Source organism: Rhineura floridana, chromosome 2 (assembly GCF_030035675.1).
Source record: "Rhineura floridana isolate rRhiFlo1 chromosome 2, rRhiFlo1.hap2, whole genome shotgun sequence".
NCBI lineage: Eukaryota > Metazoa > Chordata > Lepidosauria > Squamata > Rhineuridae > Rhineura > Rhineura floridana.
This window is the reverse complement of record NC_084481.1, coordinates 54,777,390-54,793,061: the sequence shown is the minus strand read 5'-3', so window position 1 is coordinate 54,793,061 and position 15,672 is coordinate 54,777,390. Positions and strand designations below refer to the sequence as shown.

At 44.2% G+C, this 15,672-nt stretch overlaps 1 protein-coding gene across 9 annotated transcripts in view; it reads right to left on the bottom strand.

The window, feature by feature from the left end:
* The window catches only part of CCDC148 (coiled-coil domain containing 148), a 143,942-nt gene that overhangs the window by 28,604 nt on the left and 99,666 nt on the right, over positions 1–15,672 (bottom strand). For 8 of the 9 annotated variants that reach the window (XM_061608720.1, XM_061608726.1, XM_061608727.1 and 5 more), the window contains one exon: positions 4,399–4,539. The exons of the other annotated variant lie outside the window; for it this stretch is intronic. In XM_061608720.1, the coding sequence (XP_061464704.1) occupies positions 4,399–4,539 (141 nt within the window). The remainder of the gene's footprint in view (positions 1–4,398; positions 4,540–15,672) is intronic. 9 annotated transcript variants of the gene reach the window in all.

Here is a 15,672-nt window from a genome sequence, read left to right as displayed (position 1 = left end):
GTAGCATTGGGAGAGGAGGTTTCAGACCCTTGGCCCCTCACTTGTGGAGTGCCACAGGGTTCTATCCTCTCTCCCATGCTATTTAACATCTATGTAAAGCCGCTGGGAGCCATCATCAGGAGTTTTGGGCCGCGGTGTCACCAATATGCTGATGACACGCAGCTCTATCTCTCTTTTAAATCCTCACCGGAGTTGGCTGTGGAGACCTTGTCCAAGTGCTTGGAATCCGTGAGTGGGTGGATGGGAAGGAACAGGCTGAAGCTCAATCCTGATAAGACTGAGGTGCTACTTGTGGGTGACAGGGGAAGGTTGGGTGTTGCTGACCTGAAGCTTAATGGGATGAGATTACCCCTGAAGGATCAGGTCCGCAGCCTCGGGGTTGTTCTTGATTCCAAGCTGTCCATGGAGGCTCAGATTTCGGCAGTGAGCCGGGCAGCTTGGTATCAACTACACCTCATACGGAGGCTGCAATCCTACCTCCCTATTCATCAGCTCCCACTGGTGGTACATGCCCTGGTCACCTCTCGGTTAGACTACTGCAATGCGCTCTACGTGGGGTTACCCTTGAAAATGGTCCGGAAACTACAACTGGTACAGAATGCGGCGGCTCGTTTGCTTACAAACAGCCGCCGCCGTGATCACATTACGCCAGTGTTATTTCATCTACATTGGCTTCCAGTTGTTTTCCGGGCCCAATTCAAGGTGTTGGTGTTAACCTTTAAATCCCTATACGGTCTCGGCCCAGTTTACCTGAAGGAGCACCTCCAGTACCACCAATTAAGCCGCCCGACTAGATCAGCCACTCAGGACCTTCTCTCAGTCCCACCAACAAAAACAGCTAGGTTGGTGGGGACTAGAGAGAGGGCATTCTCAGTGGCAGCCCCCACTCTCTGGAACTCCCTCCCGTTTGATCTTCGCCATGCCCCTTCCCTGGATACATTCCGCCAGGCCTTAAAAACCTGGCTCTTTGGACAGGCCTTTGGGATTTCTGGGGTAGGCTAATTTTTCTATGACTGTTTAAAATTGGTTATTGATTGCCCTACATTGTTCTATACTGTTGACTGACTGCATTGTATTTTATTCTGTATTTATATTGTATATTATATTGTATTTATTGAATTTCAATATGTACGTTGCCTAGAGTGACTTCGGTCAGATAGGCGACACAAAAATTAAATTTTATTATTATTATTATTAAGTATAGTCTTATATATGCTATTTTTATATGCCTATTAGGATGATAGTGGCAACTAGGTATTGCTGATTACTACCACAGTTCTGCTAAATACCACTGAACATGTTTATGCCTTGCAATAAAATCTGTCCTATTGCATTAATTGCCTGGTTTTATGCAATACTGCCCAACAGATAAATCATGAACTCTCATAAAATGTTGGTAGGGTCAACCGTCTTTTCGGAATAAACCTCAATTTAAAAAACCTCTGATCAGTGTTATTTACATTCCTATTCCAAGCTGTAGCACCACAGCTGGTGTATGTAGCAACATGCCTATGGATTTTTAATAAGTTTTGTTCATTTTTATGAGGCTTACTTAGCTTCCTAAAAATGTTACATTCTATGTATAATCTGAGAGTATTTTGTGGTACCTCAATATGGCTTGCTGAACTACCGAGTATTCAGTAACAAGAACATGCAATCAACAGTTAATTCAGATTCCCTAAAAGTGTAACAATTTTGTCTGATTGAAACTAGAGGAAAAATTCAACACTGGATATACAGTGTTCTGAAACTAACAGGTGGGGATAGATTGAGATGCAGATACCGCCTATCCTGTGGCATCCACAAACATGCCTTCCATGTTGGCATCTAATTCAAGTAGTGGCAGCCACTATGGCTGCTGTTATACTCTATGTTGGCATCGTGCCATCTACCCATCTAATTAAAGTGGGAAGAACAGTGTATGTGGAACAGAGGTAACCAAACGTTAAGCAGCCATGCAAGTTGTTATTAAGCATCCATGAAAGTGTACCACATTGCTTCTTGGTTATGCAGGAAGCAATAGTGGACACTTGGTTTTTTTGTACATAACTATTCAATGACCGCTCTACCTTTCACTGATAGGAGACAGACAGGTCTAAGTCCTGTAGGAACAAACCTAGCAGAAAAGCTAGTGGCATCATCTGCATTTTGAGTTAATATGGTGGTGGTTACCTCTGCCTGGAATGCAGGAATAGTTAACGTCAGCACAGATTTAGGGCATGTGTGTTGTTCAGTATGGCAGATCTAGAAATGGGAGGACATGTCCAGAGAGGTCTACCCTGGATTGGCTTCCGGCCAGTTTAGTTGGTAACCAGGGCTACAGAGTACGAGAGGGGTAAGAAATATGGTGATTGTCCCTGGCCAACCTCCACCCCCCCAAAAAAACCTCATTTCCCTATTCTTAAGCCTCATTTTTACAAAAACAGACTGCAGAGCACGTAACACAACTAGAAAATTGAGTGCCCCATGCTACAGCATGCATATTGCATGCATTACCCTGACTGTGATATTCTGGGATGAATATGTGACGGTATGGATTCATGCACAGAAGTCCCTAAAAGGCTACTTACTTTAACTATAAATTCTTCACAAAGACATGAGCATGGTTGGATGAGCATGTCCAGATATTGTGTTTTATTATTGTTTTGTAAGGGGTTTTAATGTTTTCTATACTGTAAGCCACTTTGGGACAATCTTTTGTGGATAAAAAATGACAAATATCATCATCATTCATCCATGTCAGCAATTTAAAAGGCTATAAGGAGATAGGTTCCCAGGGTCAGCTATAAAAAGGCAAAGATCTGTGTGCATCTCATGTGAAACCCAGGACTGAGTAAATCATTGCTTGGGCACCAAGGATTTACCCCAAAGTGCATACTAGACGTGCTTAAAAACAAACCCACCTGTCAACCATATTAGCAAGCAAGCAAAACAAGAAGCAAAAAATGACCTTTAGCAAACTCAGAAGCCTGGGGATGTAACAGGGAAGACTATCCAAGGAACTCTGCACACATAGCAGAGCTTCTTACAGTGTCTCTTTGTGAAAACGTCTCCTGAAATTTGGAGAGATCTCCATAGCAGTCTACAATGCAACAAAAATAGTTGCTGGAGGTGGGGGGGTTGAGGGAACAAAGCAAAACAGGGAAATCCCAGTGTGTACACAGAAGTGCTTGGACATGCCTTTTGGTCCTAATGAGGGAAATAATCATTCTTCATCCTATTGCTAATATGTTCTGCCTGCGACACAGTGGATTAAGAAATGTAAATAAAGATAGCAGGAGACAACCCTTGCTAGCTTTCCTCTTGCCCCATCTTTTAAAATTGGTTTCAATGCTTAAAACAAATGAGCTTCATTGAATGGGGTAACATTTTCCTCTGAAATAATTAGATTTGCCTTGCTTTTGCTTTTTCCTTAATTGCCAAATACATTCTTACAGGAACAAATCCTTTGCATACAGTGAAATGCAGAAGTGATAACATTCATTCAAGAGAACCTTGGGAGAAGTGATAAAGGAACTACTTGTCTGAACACAGATACTCTTATTTATTTATTTATTTTAAAAAACATCCAAATAGCGCAAGACTGAGCTCTATGTTTTGTTTGCTCCTGTTGTTCATGATTGGTTAGGAAAGCAATACATTTAGCTGTACTATTACAACCTGGGAATCCGAGTGAAAAGGTTGAGCTGTTATTTTTTGAAAAGGCTGCTTTTTCCCTTGTAGTGAACAGGATACTGCTTTGTGAAAATAACTTTAACTTAGTAACTACAATCCTGGAAATGGAATCCAGATAATAAGCAATAATGTGCATATATCATGGTACTCTCTTTTTCTTTCTTGATTAGCTATTAAGAATTTCTTTAGAACTCTCCTTCCCAAATGAGCAGCAAAATGAATGTTAATTCAGACATACTGAGTGATGCCCACTTTTATTTTATTTCCCCTCCCTTACTACAGATATTGGGCATCAGGCCCGCAGTTCTCTGAAGCTGTCTCTGTGATGCTCCAATTGCAGACATTACATTGTGATCCTTATTTGGTGCATTGCAGCATACCTTGCTGCAGCACTGGAAACCACAGTGGTCTTTGCCACATTAGCTCTTGACAGCAAAATCTGCCAGATACTAGCTCATCTCTGTGACAGCACAGGAGACACATGCATATACCAGGGAATGTGCTATTAATAAGAATGGCAACAACAACAACAACAACTTCTCTGTGGAAATGGCATGGACTTTTCAAGGTGTAACCAGCACTGGCAGATCTCCACTAAACACTCATTAATCTCTAGAACAACGTTAAGGACTGTTTACAAGGATATAAAGAATCAAGATCAGTTAACGCTTATTAAAATATACTGTATTAAACCATTTAACACATCACACACGCTTTGCATACTTTTTCTTTATCCTCTGCTCTCTGAAGCATTTCTTTTTCTTTCCGAAACATCTCTTTTTCATTTTCCTCTTCCTTTCTTCTGGCAGCAAGCGCAGCTTCCAGTTGGGCAGCCTCTTCCTGCTGCGCACGCCACTGCAGGACCTAAACAAAGATTGAGACCCTGGTCCAGTTCAGTCAGCAATGTGGTTAATAATAATAATAATAATAATAATAATAATAATAATAATAATAATAATAATAATAATAATTTCTCTTTAAGCAATTGATTGGTTTCAGCAATAGCAAATTGCAGCCAGGTCTAGGAAATGTAGAGGAAGAAGAGTAATGTCAACATTGATTGATCTGATTTGATTTTTATCTAGAAGGATCTCCCAATGCAGCTTATATAAAATAATACAACAAACAAACTTTGGAGCTCCTTCTCCTTCCTCTAGCACAGCGTTTCCCAACTAGTGGGCCACCAGATGTTGTTGAACCACAATTCCCATCTTTCCTGACCATTGGCAATGCTGGCTGAGGCTGATGGGAGTTGTGGTCCAACAACACCTGGTGGCCCACTAGTTGGGAAAGGCTGCTCTAGCATATAGCATGGCTCTAGGATAACTCAGCTCCTCCCTCTCTACCTCTGGGGGAGGGGAAAAGGAGGGGAGGAGGCAGGTGCACCAATTGGACAACTGATAAGAGATTGGGGAGTGTTGCTTGGTGGAGCAAAGGCTCCCCCAAACTGGTGTCTTCCAGATATTGCTGGGCTACAGCCTCCATCCTCCATGACCAGTGGCCATGCTTACAGGGACAGATGACAGCTGGATTCCAGTAAGATTCTCATGATCTTAGGTTCCTCACTTCTGCTCTATAAAGATAGTAAGTTACAAAGAATCTGCCATATTTGGTTACTTTGGAGTCCAACAACATCTGGAACACACCAGGTTGCAGAAGACTAGAGGCTATTCTCTCATACCACTCACTTTTGTCACACCTCACTAGTGCTGGCTGCAGCCTAGTCAGGCAAATACATCTCTGGGTGTTTGAAGCTTTTATACTATTTGTCGCTCCTTATTGCAACTTTTGCTGTGACAATGGAGATGCATTGCATCAAGAACAAACAGAATATAATTTAAGAGCTGAAAGTACTTTCAGAGGGGCTGCATTTCCCATTGTGTACACATATATTTGTTTTGTCTCACTGGTCTCACTCGGACATTAGTGCTAAAGGAAAAGATCAGAAGCTTTTTACTTCATTTTTTAACCAATCACAGTTTATCATTAAGTCCAAACCCAGATAAACTGATTCATCTTAATTCACCATTGGCCTTCCAGATGATGTTAGACTTCAACTCCCATCATTTCTGACCATTGGCCATGCTAGCTGGGGTTGATGGGACCTGGAGTCCAACATTATCTGGAGGGTCACAGGTTTTCTATCCCTGGTTTAGGAAAACAAGCTCAGGTCCTGCTTGCAGGCTTCCTATAGGCATCTGATTGGCCAATGTGATAACAGGATGCTGGACTAGCCTGGCCACTAGCCTGATCCAGCAGGCTCTTCTTATGTTCTTATTAAGCTAACTTCAAACTGTGGTATTGAATTGGCTTATTTCCCTATACGGTAGTTATGATTAACTACAGTTTAGGGTTTGGATGTAATGCTAAACTGCAGTTAATTGAAAATCAGAGCAAAAGTTTCCAATCCCATCATACCAATGTCATGCTTGAGGAGAAGGGGAGAGTTTACTATAATTTAGTTTTACATCTGAACCAGGTCAATGTCGTCTCTTCAAACAATACAAAAGCATGCAAACCAGAAAAAGGCAGGAGTACATGCTCAACAAGCAGCAATCCCTCCTTCATGCCTCCTTCAGCTGAGAAAAAAAATCTCTGCCTCTAGCCCAAGATCATTTTCAAAAGCAAGGGCCTATATTGGTAGATGATGAAAATGTAAGACCTTCCTTGACTTGAATACACATTCCAATTTCTTTGCTGCATCTTTCCCTCCTGTAACATTCATATGCAACACAAACATCTTCTCATACTTTGTAAAACACAATGAACATGGATACAAGATATCTACATGTACTACATGTGTAAGAAGGGGTAATTCCGAGGATCACGTTGTCCACCCCAAGTTCTGTTGTGGGTAGGAACATGCTACCACTTTTGATTTTCAGTTTTGCCTTGTCTTGATTCATCCTACATTCGCTGAGCCTTCTTCTTTAGTCTTTCTTATGTTTTCTACTGTGATTTTGTTCTTAAGTGATAGAAATGGAGTGTACTCCTTGAGAAGGTGTGTGGCAAAATCACATCTCCAAATGTCCTTTTCCATTAAAAGCCCCGTGCGGACAGAAACCCAGAATCATGAATTGCATTAGAAACTCCCTGATGTGCTAATCTTCTAACTACAGAGAGGTGTTGCTTTCTTTTTTTAATGCAAAAGTACAAACAAATTCCTTTCCCCCTCCCCACCCACCCACCCAGTTTGTAGATTACAGTCCTGTCTCCCAACACCAGCCAGTTACAGTGTTGAGCTGCTGAGGTTTTTTAAAAAACAAAACAAGCAGCAGCAATGTGGTGGTGATGGGGATGCTAGATTGTGCACTGCAGACAACAGGGTGGATGGATTAGTTGGATGGTTAGTGCTTTTTAGCCTTGGAATGATAATCAGAACTGATGACTTGGTTAGCATGCATTTGGGGGATGAGAGCAGAGCAGAAGACAGATCAGTGCACGCACGCACACAAACACACCTGCCCCTCCTGCAAGCATCTGCAGGCGCGCATGCATTCGGGCATGTGGGAGGGGGGAAGCCCTCAACTGCCACAGCATCTTGGAGAGAGAGATTGGGGGGTAGAGTGTTGGTGGAAGAAAGAGGGGATGCTGGCACACACGGTGGTGAGCAAGTCATGGGCTTCCTCACTGATCCTTGGCTCCATCTGGGCCGAAAGTGAGATCTAGGCAGCCTCGCAAAAAAGAATAACTTTTAAAAAGAGGTGGCAGCGAAGGCAGGCACGCTGGCTGCCAGGAAGGAAGGGGGAAAACAGCCTTTCCTTGTAGCCTTGCTTCTTTTTGCTTCATGAAAAGCCTCTCCTCTCATTCTGAGCAAGGGTGTCATCAGCAGCGGCAGTGCGAGGAGACGGGAGCTGGCGATAGTAATCCCCTCTTCTTCCTGGTAGCTCCATCCTCAGTCTACTTTGACGTCTGCAATGTGTTTTATAGGCAGACACCTGCCCTAGGCATGCCTGAAAGACCCTCTGCCGCTTCAGCAAAAGTCCTCCCTCTTGTTTGGAGCAAGGGGGAGATGTTGTCTGCAGCAGCAGTGGGGAGCAGACAGCGTTCAGGGAGTGAAGACTTCATTTAAAAAATTAATAAATATTTCATTTCTTTACTGTTTGTGACCCCCTAGGATTACTTTGCGGACACCTTGGGGGTCACAGCCCCCAGGTTGCGAACCACTGCTCTAGCCAACACTGCACTGTTTTAAGAATAAAATGTCAGTTGAAAACCTAAGCGGGCTCAAGGATAGTACAAATCTTTTTTTCTGCTTATTTACCATTTATAGCTGTGAGTAAATAATATGAAAAATGAGCTGAAGGTCATCAACAGGATCCTTCATTCAGAACCACCTCTTCACTAACTTGTAAGATTCAGAGGCAAGCTAATAGAACCACCAATTGGAATTTTACAAACGCATTCCTGATCCAGCAGTCCCTTTGAGGTACAGAAGCTTAAGGGTGCATCATAAGAAACTTTCTACCTGCCTTCAAGGACTTCTCTAAGCACTTCAAAAATGTGCATGAAGAACTAACACCTCCATTGAGCTGAATGGAGAAGGCTGACATGTGCAGGTGGTTTTATGCATATACCACAATGTGCACCATGCTCTGGATTGTTGAAGTTATAGTCCAGGTTTTATCATGGCTCTCCAGTTTGTTATGTTAGATATTTATTTATTTATTTATTTACTTATTTATTTCATATATACTGCCCCATAGCCGAAGCTCTCTGGGCGGTTTACAGCAATATACTAATTTCCCTAATGTACTGCTCTTTCTGCCATAGCAATTCTTTTCAAGCACCCTTGGCAGAGATCCTCAGGCATCTATCTCTGCTGAACCACTGGACATATATTTAGATCAAGTTACAGAAGATCTGATTTTTTAAAATGTTTATAAAATGGGACATATGTGGCCTTCTACCTATGGAAAACACTTTTTAAAAAAAAATCTGTAGTACCTGCTTAGTTGGCATGCAACAAAATCGTACCAGAGGCTAGACTGTATTTTTGGAATATATTGATTTCTTAAACAATTTTGGCAGTAACAAGCAATGGCATATTAACATAAATAATCATTATATATAATTAGTGCACTACTAAAAAAACCCTTCATCTTTTCTAAATAATTTCAATTTCTAAAACTGGGAAGTATTATTTATCCCATTTGATTACACACTGCATACTAATAATTCACCAGCAAAATAGATTATGGAATGTAATGCCTGCCAATCAAACAAAATCCCACAGGAGGAAAGGAATTGAGGAATGCTACAGCAAGATTGATTTTCATTACGATGCAGAGGTTGTAATGGAAACTACAAAACAGACAATGAAATTGCTGCTAAGGATCAATAATCTTTGAAGTTTATTTATATAAGTATCCTCTCTCTCACGCACACACACACAATCTATAACATCTGCAGTGTGCATTTACAGTTGACTCGTGATGATATATAAGCATATGTATTGTGCAATGTTCAAAGGCAACTTTTTAAAAGGTCAACGGTTCGTATATGTTTTTATCAGATGTGTATACTAAATCTCACAGCTTGATTCACAACCCCAGTTAAAATCAACAGAAATGCAGCCCATTTCCATTCATGTTTATTGAGAAGTCAAATCCTACTGTGTTGAGTAGGGCATTGTTTCAAGCATGTGCATTAAACTGCAACCGGTCTGTAAGCCTAAGCACACTTACCAGGAAGGAAGTCCCCCTGAATTTAGTGGAAATCATTTTCAAATAAGCATGCGTAGAACCAAGCTCCAAATCAGCTTATGGGCATTGTGGATAAGATTGCTACTATTATGCTGTCGACGAAATACTTTGTGTTGTCAGAATTCAGGCACAAAATACAGAACAGCAAGTATGGGCTTGAGCAGAACACACTATTTAATATGTAGACAACCTACCGAGGAAGCCCAGAGGTTTAAGCATGCCTTGTACAGAGAGATTGCCACCCTGCATTTAGTATTTCATAAGGTTCATGAGAATAAGATAACCTGTATGTAAGCAGAAGAAATCAATAGGAAAATTTAGCAATTGTCTGAAGTGTTTAGGCGTTCAATGAAAAATGTCAGCACAAGAGAATAAGTGGCTACAAGTAGTTTTGCTGTTCTTCCACTAAGGAGGATACTGTAATCACCTATTTAAAGCAGATCATCTGCACTGAAGTGTGGAATGATAATAATGAAGGAACCAGGATCAAGTGCTATCATTACAGGGAAACGCAGAAGTACAAGATAGCAAAATGTGTCAGAATTTCATTATAAGATCCTATTTTCAGGGACAGCTACAATACTCTGATTTTTTTAAAGTCTCTCTTGGTGGAGATTATTAATACAAATTTTTGCTTTCTGAGTTTCCAAACAGAATTTGCTTTTTTTGCAACTAGTTCAACCATGTGTAGCCTTAAAAAGGCTAGCAAACACTGGCCTCAGTCCAGTCTTGGAATGTGTAAGCAAGCTTCAATGTGCAATCCTTGTATGCAAGGGTCTCTGTAGCAAATTTATTTATTTATTTATTTATTTTATTTATTAAATTTATATACCGCCCGACTAGCAATAGCTCTCTGGGCGGTGAACATAAAATAGCATAAAAATACAATGAATAACAAAATAATACTAAAATACAATCATCAATCCAATACAATAAACATTTTAAAAAGTAAATCAGTGTAACTTAAAATGCTTCAGAGAATAGGAAGGTTTTGACCTGGCGCCAGAAGGAGAGCAGAGTCGGCGCCAGGCGTACTTCCTCGGGGAGACTGTTCCATAGTTCGGGGGCCACCACTGAGAAGGCCCTAGATCTTGTCATCACCCTCCGGGCCTCCCTGTGAGTTGGAACCCGGAGGAGGGCCTTCGTAGCAGAACGTAGTACACGGGCCGGTTCATATCGGAAGAGGCGTTCCGCAAGGTATCGTGGTCCCGCACCGTATAAGGCTTTATAGGTTAATACCAACACTTTGAATCTAGCCCGGAAACATATTGGTACCAGTGCAAGCTGGCCAGAACAGGTGTTATATGCTCGGACCGCTTGGTCCTTGTCAGCAATCTGGCCGCCGCATTTTGCACTAGTTGTAGCTTCCGAACTGTCTTCAAAGGTAGCCCTACGTAAAGCGCATTACAGTAATCCAAACGTGAGGTTACCAGAGCATGTACCACTGATGTAAGGTCCTCTTTACTCAAACAGGGATGTAGCTGGGCTACCAACCGAAGTTGGTAAAATGCATTCCTAACCACCGAGGCTACTTGAGCCTCAAGTGAGAGGGAAGAGTCTAAAAAGACTCCCAGACTACGAACCCGGTCCTTTAGGGGGAGTGTAACCCCATCCAGGACAGGGTATATATCCACCATCCGATCAGAGAACCCGTCCACCAACAGCATCTCAGTCTTGTCTGGATTGAGCTTCAGTTTGTTAACTCTCATCCAGTCCATTGTCGCGGCCAGGCAACGGTTCAGCAAATCGACAGCCTCACCTGAAGAAGATGAAAAGGAGAAGTAGAGCTGCGTGTCACAACGCACTCCAAAACTCCTGATGACCTCTCCCAACGGCTTCATGTAGATATTAAAAAGCAGGGGGGACAAAACTGACCCCTGCGGGACCCCATATTGGAGAGCCCGCGGTGTCGAGCAATGTTCCCCAAGCACTACCTTCTGGAGACGACCCGCCAAGTAGGAGCGGAACCACTGCCAAGCAGTACCTCCAACTCCCAACTCCGCGAGCCTCTCCAGAAGGATACCATGGTCGATGGTATCAAAAGCCGCTGAGAGATCAAGGAGAATCAACAGAGTTACACTCCCTCTGTCTCTTTCCCGACATAGGTCATCGTACAGGGCGACCAAGGCTGTCTCGGTGCCAAAACCGGGCCTAAAACCCGATTGAAATGGATCTAGATAATCAGTTTCATCCAATAGCGCCTGGAGCTGGCCAGCAACCACCCGTTCCAAGACCTTGCCCAGGAATGGAACATTCGCCACTGGCCTGTAGCTGTTAAAATTGTCTGGGTCCAAGGAAGGCTTTTTCAGGAGTGGTCTCACCACTGCCTCTTTCAGACAGCCCGGGACCACTCCCTCTCGTAAAGAGGCATTTATCACTTCCTTGGCCCAGCTACCTGTTCCATTCCTGCTAGTTTTTATCAGCCAGGAGGGGCAAGGATCCAGTACCGAAGTGGTTGCATGTACCTGTCCAAGCACCTTGTCCACGTCCTTGAGTTGAACCAACTGAAGCTCATCCAACAAAACAGGACAAGACTGTGCTCCGGACATCTCACTAGGATCTACTGCTATAACTTGAGAGTCTAGGTCCTGGCGGATACATGAGATCTTATTCTGGAAGTGATCGGCAAACTGATTACAGCGGGCCTCCGATGATTCCACCGTGTCCGGAGGGTTTGAATGGAGAAGCCCCCGGACAACTCAAAAGAGCTACGCTGGGCGGCAAAGAGATGATTTAATAGTGGCAGCAAAATGATGTTTTTTAGCTGCCTTCACTGCTCCTACATAGAGCTTAGTCGAAGCACTAACCAGCGCATAATTGTATCCGTCGGGAGTTCGTCTCCATTTCCGCTCAAGCCGCCTCCTATCTTGCTTCATCGCTCTCAGCTCTGGAGTATACCATGGAGCTGTATGAGCTCTACACAGGAGAGGGTGTGCAGGAGCGATCGTGTTTACAGCCCGGGTCATCTCCGTATTCCACAGAGCGACCAGGGCTTCAGCAGGAGCGCCAGTCCTATCAGCCGGAAAATCCCCCAGAGCCCTTTGAAAACCTTCAGGATCCATTAGTCTCCGGGGGCTGACCATTTTAATAGGTCCCCCACCCTTGCAGAGGGAAGAGGTTACTGAAAGTCTAAACTTCAGCAAGCAGTGGTCTGTCCATGATAAAGGGAGTGTTGTAAAACTCCCCACATCCAGATCACTTTCACCATGCTCAGTAGCAAAAACAAGGTCTAGAGTGTGCCCCGATACATGTGTTGGACCACTAACATATTGAGATAGCCCCATGGCTGTCATGGAAGCCATGAAGTCCTGAGCCGCGCCAGACAAAGTGGTCTCGGCATGAATGTTGAAATCCCCCAGTACTATTAGTCTGGGGGACCTCAACAATATATCCGAGACCACTTCCGCCAGCTCAGTTAGGGAAACCATTGGGCAGCAAGGTGGGAGGTACACCAAAAGGATTCCCAGCCTGTCCCTCTGGCCCAACACAAGGTGCAAACACTCCAGGCCAGTAACTGAATGAACATGGTGCTTGGTGAGTGAGATGGAACTCTTATAGACGACAGCAACCCCACCTCCCCGACCCTCAGATCTACCATGATGCTGAACCAAGTACCCCGGTGGGCAGAGCTGAGAGAGACCAACTCCTCCCTGCTCACCCACCCAGGTCTCGGTTATACATGCCAGATCGGCTGCCTCATCCACAATCAAATCGTGGACGAGGGAGGTTTTACTATATACCGATCTGGCATGTAATAACAGCAACTGGAGATCTGAGAGTTGGCTGATAGGACTACCAACGACCTTGCGGGTGTGGGAAGGACCGGAACAAGGCACAGCCACAACATGTCTGGACCGCGTTCCCCTTACCTGGCACGTTCTTCTCACAGCGCCATACCTTCCTTTGCCCATCACTACGGTAATTGGGGCCCCCTCAAGTCTCCCCACCTGATGGATAAAACTCTCTCCGAAGCACATAATACAACTAAAATATACAACAATTAAACGTATAAAAACAGCCATATATACAGCCATATATACAGCATATAAACATACACACTCACTCAGACATACATTCATATAATCAGGCACCCATTCATCTCAAATTGCATCAACACACCAACAAAAAAGTAAAAAAAAGAAAAAGAAAGCAGCAGCACAGCAGCAAGAGCAGCAGCCTCTCCTTCCCTTGGGCGATGGTCTCTTCCTCCTGCAGGCACTGGGTCTCCCAGGCCACCTCAGCCAGCCGGCTTATGTATCCCTCCAAAGAGGGACAGGTGGTAAGAATCAGTCCTGGCTGGCTGGGTACCTGGGGCCTGGTCCTGCCAGGCAGAAGTCCCACAGGGAAGGGTGGTGGAGGTGGTGGTCCCACGGCAGCAGCAGCAGCACAGCAGCAGCAAGAGCAGCAGCCTCTCCTTCCCTTGGGCGATGGTCTCTTCCTCCTGCAGGCACTGGGTCTCCCAGGCCACCTCAGCCAGCCGGCTTATGTATCCCTCCAAAGAGGGACAGGTGGTAAGAATCAGTCCTAGCTGGCTGGGTACCTGGGGCCTGGTCCTGCCAGGCAGAAGTCTCTCTGGGAAGGGTGGTGGAGGTGGTGGTCCCACGGCGGCAGCAGCAGCAGCAGCAGCAGCAGCAGCAGCAAGAGCAGCAAGAGCAGCAAGAGCAGCAAGAGCAGCAAGAGCAGCAAGAGCAGCAAGAGCAGCAAGAGCAGCAAGAGCAGCAAGAGCAGCAAGAGCAGCAAGAGCAGCAAGAGCAGCAAGAGCAGCAAGAGCAGCAAGAGCAGCAAGAGCAGCAAGAGCAGCAAGAGCAGCAAGAGCAGCAAGAGCAGCAAGAGCAGCAAGAGCAGCAAGAGCAGCAAGAGCAGCAGCCTCTCCTTCCCTTGGGTGATGGTTTCTTCCTCCTGCAGGCACTGGGTCTCCCAGGCCACCTCAGCCAGCCAGCTTATGTATCCCTCCAAAGAGGGACAGGTGGTAAGAATCAGTCCTGGCTGGCTGGGTACCTGGGGCCTGGTCCTGCCAGGCAGAAGTCCCTCTGGGAAGGGTGGTGGAGGTGGTGGTCCCACGGCAGCAGCAGCAGCACAGCAGCAGCAAGAGCAGCAGCCTCTCCTTCCCTTGGGCGATGGTTTCTTCTTCCTGCAGGCACTGGGTCTCAATATGTAGTGCTCTTTAGTTGAACTTTGGGGATGCAGCAGCAATAGCCACATTTGTATGAAAAAGCCATGAACTGTGAACACAGAGGAGCATATATATCAGCCAGTGAGACTTCTGAATATCAAGACTGAGGCCATGACAAGCTCCAGGGCATCATTAAGGTGGAAGTCAACCTAATGGCCAGACAGAAGGGAGGAATCTAGAGATGGAGAAAGGGATTACATTCATAAGACTGGCATGGCCATACCCACCCCCTTCTCGCAATTGCGGGTATCTTGCATCCCTATTATGCTAGATTGGCAACACAACCAATTAGGGGCTGGCTAATAAGCCTGCCAGAAAATGTAGGAAATCCATTAGTAGGACTGGTAGTAATAAAAAAATTGCATTATTATTATTTTTAGATCATCCAGACTATAAACATTGATAGTGGGAGATTAGCATCCTTGGCAGAGTAGAATTACTGAAAACCAAAATTATGCCCAGTGATTCCAGCCCTGCCTACTGGAAGGGTGCAGCTATCAATTGCAGTTTCTCATTTTTCACAGTTCATGGTCAGTAAGGAGTGAGATTAAGTATGAGTCTCAGTTCTGACAACATGCTAAGCTAAACCTTGGCTTTAGTGTGGCACAGTGGCAAAAATGACTGGAAAGCAGCAAAGAGGCTGTGAGTTCTCCAGGAGCCCACGTATTCCTGTGGTCTCACTAAATCAACATTTGACTTTGTGTGTCATGCAAATCAGCTCACATTTCCTGTTTTAAGGGAAAATGTTCCTTTTTAATTTTAAGGTATACATTATATTCCAGTATACATGCAGAATAGCAAATCCAAAGCAACTGTAAGAAATATTGAATAGCTTGCTTAATAAGTCATTTCCCCATTCTAAATTCTGTGACTCACAAATACATCCATATTCTTTTCCTAGCTTGTGACAAAAATCAAGTTTGCTGGCAGATGAATATATATATATATAAAAGTAATTGTGATTAACCAAACAGAGGTTTTTATTATATTAACAAAACGTTTCAGCTTCCGCCTTCATCGGCTGCTAACATACAAATGCTGTTACCAAGGTGGCAGTTATAGAGCTTTGAGGATGGAATGCTCAGAGGGGCTTCATTTGCAGAAGCTAAGTAGTGGTGG